Here is an 8,964-nt window from a genome sequence, read left to right as displayed (position 1 = left end):
GAAACAAAAGGCAAAGGGACAACATTTGAAATGTTAGAAACCACCACATCCAGCCCACCCAACACCATAAACCAACCCGTACCCACACAATCCAACCGACACAACCACACAAACTAACACACTTCACCCAACTAGAGTCCAAGCCAACCGGGAACAACAAACGAAAAAAAAGATCAAACAAACTCCAGCACTACCCACAACACCCAAAGACGAGATGACAAAGACAGACGGACCGAATCACTGACCAAAGATGTCATTCAGACGGACTCAACAAACACAACCCAACAGTCCAGTAAACACCACAGAAAAACAAAGGACACCAAAATCACCAAACGAATCCTCCCAGGACCACCGCCTTACATGCAAAAACCAACCAACAAGACGAAAGAGACATACGGACAAAGGACCGATAAGTGAGGGAAATGGGGGGATCACCAATCGGTCCCAAACTGACCCGAAAAGCAAAGCTCAAAGACAGACACAACAAGGGCTAGAGACCGATTGGTGGGGGAATTGGGGGGATCACCAATCGGTCGCTAACCAACCCGATGAGCTATGCTCATTGACAAACACAAAAAGATCGGAGGACAGAACCTCTCCCTAGGATGCATGCAAGGTTTTTGGCGACAGGACGAGGAATCGGAGGGACACGAACTCAAGGATGCAGCGACAACCCGCTGCCCAACAAACAGATGAAAACCGAACCGAAAGGGAACACACCAAGAGAAGAACTCCGACGATGGCATCACAGGGAGCGACGACAACAAAGGATAAAGGTGGAAAGCTGGAAAGTTCACCGATCAAAGCCACGAACAAGAGAATGGCCAAATCCCGGAAAGGAAACCTCAAAATTGGTTAAAAGTGTGTTAATTGCTGGGGAGTGAAGGTTCCCGGAGATGGGCTAAAACATAGCCACATCTCCGGCGGAAGGATTGAGGAGAAGGAAGGAAAGATGAGTGGGTGGCGGCTGTAGTGGAGCAAGATTAGGTTTTGTGGGTTTTTTAGGGAATTTTAGGGAGAGAGGATTTTAGAGAGAGGATTGGACTTTCTTTACCGCGCTTTAATTTATTGGCTTCCAAGATTGGGCTAATGCTACAACCGTTCATCTTGCGGGAGCGTGTTAACGATAATAAATCGTCTCACCAACCAACCTTGTCAAAGGGTCAACAACCGACTTAACAAGAGCCTATTTCTTCTCCCTAATTCTCTCCTAGATTTTTTATATTGTTATTAGTTCTTTGTAATTCCTATTTTGTAGCTAGTTGTTAGCTTAATTTTAGCTACTAACTTTTGTATAAATAGTTACCTTTGTAAACATTGTATTCATACATCAATCTATATAATCTCAATCAATTCCTTACAACGTGTTGTTGCTTTTATTTTTACTCGACTTATGTCATGTTCCTTTCGGCTGATAAAAGCTAAACTGAACTGAATGGAACTGAGTTGAATTGAACTAAACTGAATAAAGCTGAATTGAACTGAACTGAACTGAAATTATCATAAAATAATAGTAATATTTAATATTATTGTTATAATAATAATAATAATAATAATAATAATAATAATAATAATAATAATAATAATAATAATAATAATAATAATCATAGTATAATACTAATATTAATATTTATAAGAAAAAAAATTATAATATTACATATCAATAATCATTAATTATAATAATGAAAACATAGTAATTTTTTTACTAATAATATTCTTAATAACAATAATAAATAATAATGTTAATATTAATAATGATATTAGCAAAAATAATCGTTTCGAATAAAAACAATCAAGTAAGCGTTGATCGAATCTGGGTTGGATCAATGCGCTCCTCTCAGATGGCACCTCGAGGCAATGCTTGCTCTCTTCTGATGGATCTTGGACGCATAACAAACAGGGCCTCAAGGGGCCCTTCTATGATGCCTTATGGTACTGGTGGATAGTCGGGACCTTGCTTGAACCTAAGGTCTCGATGCCCTCTCATAGTAACTCGAGTAGTCTTACTTCTAGAGAGAGGAAGTGATTGGTGAGAAGTATCTTACCATTAATTGATGAATAATGAGGTATTTATAGGATTCTATGTGTACCTCAAATGATGACTTGACAAGCATGGTTACTAGATTGGCTATGAATACGCCCTTACCGATTCGCGATTTGCTCTTACAAAAAGTGTGTTATCTGTGACTTGATAGAATTCGCTTTTAACGATTCGTGATTCGTAGGGTACCAAGCAAATCCGGTAGTCATGTTGGCAAGTGTGTTGACCAGTAGCGAAGCCAGGATTTGAACCCAGCGGGGGCGAACGGGTAATGTTATAAGGGAAACTCAAATTTTTTTCGAAAATTATTCTAACTAAAACTTTTGCGATTTCCATCCGCCAGCAGGGGCGAGCGCCCCTGTTAGCTCCCAAGCTCCACCACGGATGTTGACCCGTATGACCCGTATTGGCTAGTGGGTCAAGTCGGTTGGGCGTGCCCCATCAATAATATTAATAATAATGTTAATTTTCAGGGTTTATTGTCAAACACAACCTTTAAAAAAAGTTTTTTTTCCGAACACCACCTTTAAAAAAAAGGTTTGTAAAACACAGTTTTTAATAAATGTTTTTGTCAAACACGACATTTTGGCCGGAGGACTCAACATTTTGCAATGGGGTAACTTTCAGTTGATGTTTAAGATAGAAAACGAGGTCGATTTGAGGTGTTCTTGGGCTCGTTAGAAAGGTGGAAATACAAGCTTTCCAGGGGTTATCAACACGATGGTCAAATGGGGCCTTATATGGGGTCTATTGTTATGTAAAGTAAGGCCAATTGGAGAGGGTAGAACTGAACTGAATGATGTTGAGCGAAATTGAATTGAATTGAGCTGAGCTCAACTAAAATTGGCTAAAAATAAGTCTGAAAAACCAGAGCCTAATTCATTAGAAGGTTGTACGCTTGTAGTTGGACCATCCTAGATCTCTGATGTCTAGCAGACAACCAAAGTGGCAACACTACATACATACCACATGACGTTGTAGAATAATGAATACTAGGTTGTACTGCAAACATTGTATACATCCAACTTTTTGAGCTATCTTTACTTGACTCTAATCAATGTCTCATGTATCTGGTCTATTTGTCTAATTAAAGTATCTCCTCAACAAAGTTAAGACCACACTCCCATATTATATGCATTTCTTGCCAAATTACTCTACATCTATTAATTGTAAAATCAATTAAAGCAGTGTAGTATACCCACTACACTCAAAAAAGGTAAAACAATCATGTAATGGGTTGTTTTAGTCGTCTAAATAATGAGTTTTATCGACTTCGTGGTCCTAATAAATTACTATAACATTTAGATGAACTGATTGAAATATGATCTCGTAAATCAAAAATTTGATGAATAAGAATACATCTACGACAAAATTCATCTTAATACATCTAAATAGCCTTTTTATTAGTCTGGACCAACTCTACTTAAAATCGAAATAAGTTACACATTTAAAATCAGAATACAAAGAAGCTTACTTTACATTTAATTTGTTAATTTAAATTAAAAATTCCTGGATTTGAGTCTTGAATCTTCTCTCGGTTCTGTTAAAAAAAAAAAAAAACATGTTGAAAATGTGGAAACAGCGTAACACAAGAATGAAAGAAGTGTCCCATACTCGTTCTATTAATGGTTAGCCAATATTATTTTGAGCTAATTATAATTCAAAACGACTCAATATAACTCTTCAATCATAACCCATCTAAAAACTATTCGAATGTCTGGATTCTCGAATCTCAAATAACCAATTTACTCAGATCCAAACTAAACCGGATTTTTTACCTGAATAAAAAATACTATAAAGACCAAACAAACTCACAAGTTCAAACACATGCACTACCCAAAACAAACAACTGACTTAAAAAACTTGTTCATTTTGAGTGCTTACTTCCTTCATTGGTAAAATCTATTATGGCAACTAATGTAATTAGAAGCATGATGAGAAGATCAAGAACATCAACTGAATTCATCACAAAAACAGTGAGATACTTCTCCAGCAGTGCTAGTGCTAGTGCTACTGCCAGTGCTGCACCATTTCTCAGGAGCTTTTCTGATTTTCCATCTGCTTTTCCAGGGACTAATATCAAACCTCATGTTTCCCATGTTTGTTTCCTTTCCTTTCTTCACTTGTTTTTCATGTTGTCATTTGGTTAGAAATACCCATATATATTAATGTTAAACTAATTGTCAAAGAACCGTTTTACAATATACACAAGTATTGCTTCTGTAGTATTTGTATAAAAGTGTCTTATAAATGTCTTAGTGTTGTTTGGTTGACAATAAAATCTCTTATAAGAGTAGGAAATTCCCAGAAACACAGTTAATATTGTTTTTATTTTGTTGGTAAAAACATAATCCCTCCGTCCCCATTCATTTGTTTATACAAATAGGATCCTACATCCTGTTATACAGTAGCATTATACAACAGGCCCATATATTATATATATCTATCTAAGCCCAGTAAAAATAACACTAAATTCTACGCATCTCCTTTTTCCCTAATTCTGATTTCTCTTCAGTCGACAAACCCTATTATTTTCCTTCTCTAAATTTCTCTTAAACGACAGTCGACAAATCTCTCTTCTCCATAATTTTGATTCTAAAATGGTGAAAGGAAAGCAATTTACATCATCATCAAGGAGGGAAAACGTATTTAACAATATTTCGTGAACGAGAAGCAATTTATATCATCATCAGGAAGGAAAAATGCATCTAACAATACTTTGAGGTAAATTTCTACACCAATCATTCGAACTATTATTAAAAGAATATGAACTAAAAATACGAGCACCTAAGAATACGAGCTATTAAGATAAGAATACGAGCTAATGTAAAAAGAATACGGGCTTAAAAGGATCACGAACTTAAAAAAACGAGCACATAAGAATACGAGCTACTAAGATAATAATACGAGCTAAAGTAAAAAGAACACGAGCTTAAAAATACGAGCACATAAGAATACGAACTACTAAGATAAGAATACGAGCTAATGTAAAAAGAATACGAGCTTAAAATGATCATGAGCTTTAAAATACGAGCACATAAGAATATGAGATATTCAGATAAGAATACGAGCTAATGTAAAAATAATACGAGCTTCAACTATTTTCATGCATTAGAAATTTTGGATAAAAAAATTCCTTCAAGATGATGCTGAGTTCTGCATAGTCAATTAATTATAATAATTTAAGGGAGATGATGATTCATTAACTGGATGATGGAGGAAGATGAAGAGAAGTTAGAAAAATATGGAAACAGTCTGAGAGAGAGTGAGGATTATATTGAAAATTGAATTACGTTACTCTTTTTTTTTGCAAATATATTTGAAAAAAAGACTAAAATTACCTTGGATGTATAATGCTCATTGTACATCCAGTTGTATAGTCTTGGAACTGATTTGTTTACCTATGGTTTTGGCATAAAGACTGTAGAAATAGGAGTGGACCATTTGTAGGTATTATTATTGATTGACAAGTGAACCATAGGTTATGCCGATGATTATATTATTCTTCAAAAATATTTTCAATATTGAAAGTTAAATAAATGAATGACACACCCATATTAATGGAATATGTAAACAAACGAGCGGTACTGAGGGAGTAAGATGTAGTAATCAGTTATTGCTTCTCTGGTGGCACACACTCATTTACTATCCGAAACCAGAGACCCTGAATAATGTCATTGCCATTGGAATAGTGAACTGATATCACACAATCTCAATCAACAGCTTATAGGAAAGTCTCCCTTGGTTTTCTTAAACAAGATCAGTGAAGGATGTGGAGCATACATCGCCGTCAAACAGGAGATGATGCAGCCTACTGCTAGTATCAAAGACAGGCATGTTTCTCATCTCGGGTTTATAAATTGAATTTCTTCATTCACTTGTGCACTTGTGCTGTGCTTATGCTTAGTAACTGTGTAGTCTGTGTAATGCACAAGTTGGACTCGGGTGCATGTACTAGTGTCGGACACTACTATTTTTGATGGTACTGTCGTGTTTTTGGGGTACGATGTTAGACACTACTAGTGTTAAAAATATCTTAAATGACTCGGTTCTTTTGGACTGAAATTGACTGAATTGAACTGAACTGATCTGAACTCAAATGAACTGTACTGAACTATGTTTCTTTCAAACTTTGAAAGCAAATGTTTTGCATAAATGTTGTAGCATCAGAAAAGAACTGACAATTATAACTGCTTCAGACCAGCTCTAGCAATGATAGAAGATGCCGAGAAAAGAGGACTTATTACACCAGGGAAGGTCAGAATTCATATAAGGGAAAATTTTTATTAATATGTTGTTTTTTTAATAATCCTATAAATTTTAGTTTGATCTAACCCAAGAGATTTTCTCGGAATTCAGACAGTTCTGATAGAGCCAACATCAGGGAACATGGGGATAAGCATGGCCTTCATTGCTGCAATGAAAGGATACAAGATGGTATTGACAATGCCGTCATACACTAGCTTAGAGAGAAGGGTGACCATGTTAGCATTTGGTGCTGAATTAATTCTCACTGACCCGGAGAAAGGAATGGGAGGTACAGTCAAGAAGGCTTACCAGCTTTTGGATTCTACTCCTGATGCTTTCATGCTTCAGCAATTTGCTAATCCTGCTAATACTCAGGTCAGTCTCTTCTTGAAACCCGATTTTGAGGTTTGATATACAAGTAGTAATGTGCGTTTGTAATAGAGGAATATGATACAATATGACTTACTAAACTGCTTATGCTTCTTATATTATGACGTAGTCAGACAACGCACAATGTTTCTTTGTTTCTGAAATTTAACAAGTAAATAGGAAATCTGACATATATTATAATGGGGGAGAAAACAGGTGCATTTTGAGACGACAGGACCGGAAATATGGGATGACACTCAAGGGAAAGTAGACATCTTTGTGATGGGGATCGGTAGTGGAGGAACTGTTTCTGGTGTAGGACAGTATCTCAAATCTCAAAACCCCAATGTCAAGGTGCATTTTCTTATAGCTATACATTTTTATTTCAGTTTTGGCGTTTATTGCTGTACTTAAATATTTACTGGTGGTGTAGATTTATGGAGTTGAACCAGCTGAAAGCAATGTACTCAATGGAGGTAAACCAGGTATGTAGACTATTTACTTTCACCTTCTTATTTTCGAAATAACATTACCTAAATGCCTCAAACAGTCAAACGCTCTCGGTTATGTAGAGGTAAAGGGGTCATATGTACCTGAATAAGCTGTTCAACAGTAGTTCTAGGTGACCGACCCATAATAGTACATTCATTGCCAGTTACAAAAGAATACTTGCTTACCTTGGTTCCGATGTAAATAGGGCCTCATCTTATAACTGGCAATGGCGTTGGATTCAAACCGGATATTTTAGATATGGATGTTATGGATGCAGTTCTTGAGGTAAATTTCTATCCTCTTCCAATAATATAGTAGAATCAAGGTATAAATATGTTTTACCCGGCAATATTCAAACTCTGCAAAAACTGTAACAGGTTAAGAGTGATGATGCAGTAAAAATGGCGAGGCAGCTGGCACTAAAGGAAGGACTTATGGTAACACTAAATTTTATTACACATATTTAATTTACATCACTAGTTGGTCGAATATCGCTAGCCTTAGCTGCATTGTATTAATTCACAAAAGTGTACTTTGCGGAGGTAGTGTGACCTCCTGCGTTCAGTGCCACGCTTTATTCCAGATTATTTCTGTGTCCATCTAGTACCGGTCTTATCAACTGTCATGATTATGCCATAATGAAACAACTTTTCTTACGCGTATAAATCAGGGACCCAATTTTTGAGGGATCCCGGCTCTGTCCATGAGAGCCTAATCAACACCTTATTAGACGGCCCTGCAACCAACTATCAGTCAATTATTGGCCTTATCGTTAAATGTCATCTATTTTTGGCAGTCCCTTACAGATAAAATCCTATAATCCGACTTTGAGAATTCATTGCAGATTCGTAACGTGAAATGTTCTAAATTTAGCTGATGTTTCTGGAAAACTGATGTTAGTTTTGACACTTGAATTATAAAGGTTGGGATATCGTCAGGAGCGAACACAGTAGCAGCACTGGAACTTGCTCAAAGACCAGAAAACAAGGGGAAACTCATTGTGGTAAGACTTAGATTACAAAATCCTGATTTAATGACCGATTTTTTTACTGGCTGTAATGGTTATGGTTTACAACTTTACATGTATGCTTTGATTGATCTTAATAGACTATCCACCCTAGTTTCGGAGAGCGGTACTTGTCGTCTGCCTTGTTCCAAGAGTTGCGGGAAGAGGCCGAGAAAATGCAACCAGTCTCAGTTGAATGATCATAGCATTTGCAGTACTTCTGTGGCAATAATAAGTTGGACCATCCAAATAAATTGCTATTAGAATCGACTCGTGTCAGACATTTTTATTGTATCCTTTTCTAGTGGTTTCTACTTTGTTGTTTGTACTCACAACTCAAATTCACAAAAGCCATGAATTTGAGTATCTATGAATGAAAATCTTCGATCTAAGCCGTCAGCATTAGTGAAGTTTTAATGTTTCTATATGAATGTAATACTAGTACAGAAAAAAGTTAACCTGACACTTAATGCTCTGATTCTCTGAAATGCCTTCAATCCAGTTGAAAACCAAAGTTTTTTAACTAAAATCTCATAAGTCGTGCGACTGTGCAGGTAATGCTATTACAGTAACTAGTAAAAATGATAATGATCTGATTCTCTGAAAGACCCTGAACCAATTCGAAAAATCTAGGACTTGCTTGATACAAAGAAATAAATTATCGAAGTTTTACCTTAGTTGAGCATCAAAGTCAAATGAAGACAATATAAGAGGATATATATGCGGAGTATTACTCTAAGGCGAACTTCTCAAGATCATACAATACATACCAAGACCAAGACCAAGACACATGATCTGGGAGTTCTTC

At 36.3% G+C, this 8,964-nt stretch overlaps 1 protein-coding gene across 1 annotated transcript; it reads left to right on the top strand.

The window, feature by feature from the left end:
* The first annotated feature begins 3,874 nt into the window (after positions 1-3,874).
* LOC141638152 (bifunctional L-3-cyanoalanine synthase/cysteine synthase, mitochondrial-like) lies at positions 3,875-8,543 on the top strand. Its single transcript, XM_074447566.1, has 10 exons — positions 3,875-4,140; positions 5,765-5,874; positions 6,241-6,298; positions 6,401-6,664; positions 6,875-7,012; positions 7,092-7,143; positions 7,356-7,435; positions 7,528-7,587; positions 8,073-8,153; positions 8,258-8,543. Exons 1-10 carry the CDS (start codon positions 3,949-3,951, stop codon positions 8,354-8,356), a joined length of 1,134 nt encoding a protein of 377 aa, XP_074303667.1. The 5' UTR covers positions 3,875-3,948; the 3' UTR covers positions 8,357-8,543.
* The last annotated feature ends 421 nt before the right edge of the window (positions 8,544-8,964 follow it).

Source organism: Silene latifolia, unplaced genomic scaffold, assembly GCF_048544455.1.
Source record: "Silene latifolia isolate original U9 population unplaced genomic scaffold, ASM4854445v1 scaffold_187, whole genome shotgun sequence".
NCBI lineage: Eukaryota > Viridiplantae > Streptophyta > Magnoliopsida > Caryophyllales > Caryophyllaceae > Silene > Silene latifolia.
This window is presented reverse-complemented; position numbering and strand designations above follow the sequence as displayed.

What these genes read in the sequence shown, in the direction of transcription:
- LOC141638152 (XM_074447566.1), top strand. Translation starts at nt 3,949, where the DNA reads ATGGCAACTAATGTAATTAGAAGCATGATGAGAAGATCAAGAACATCA. An exon ending in TCAAACCTCATGTTTCCCAT is followed by an intron (nt 4,141 to 5,764) that starts GTTTGTTTCCTT and finishes CTCAATCAACAG; the next exon opens with CTTATAGGAAAGTCTCCCTT. An exon ending in ACTGCTAGTATCAAAGACAG is followed by an intron (nt 5,875 to 6,240) that starts GCATGTTTCTCA and finishes TAACTGCTTCAG; the next exon opens with ACCAGCTCTAGCAATGATAG.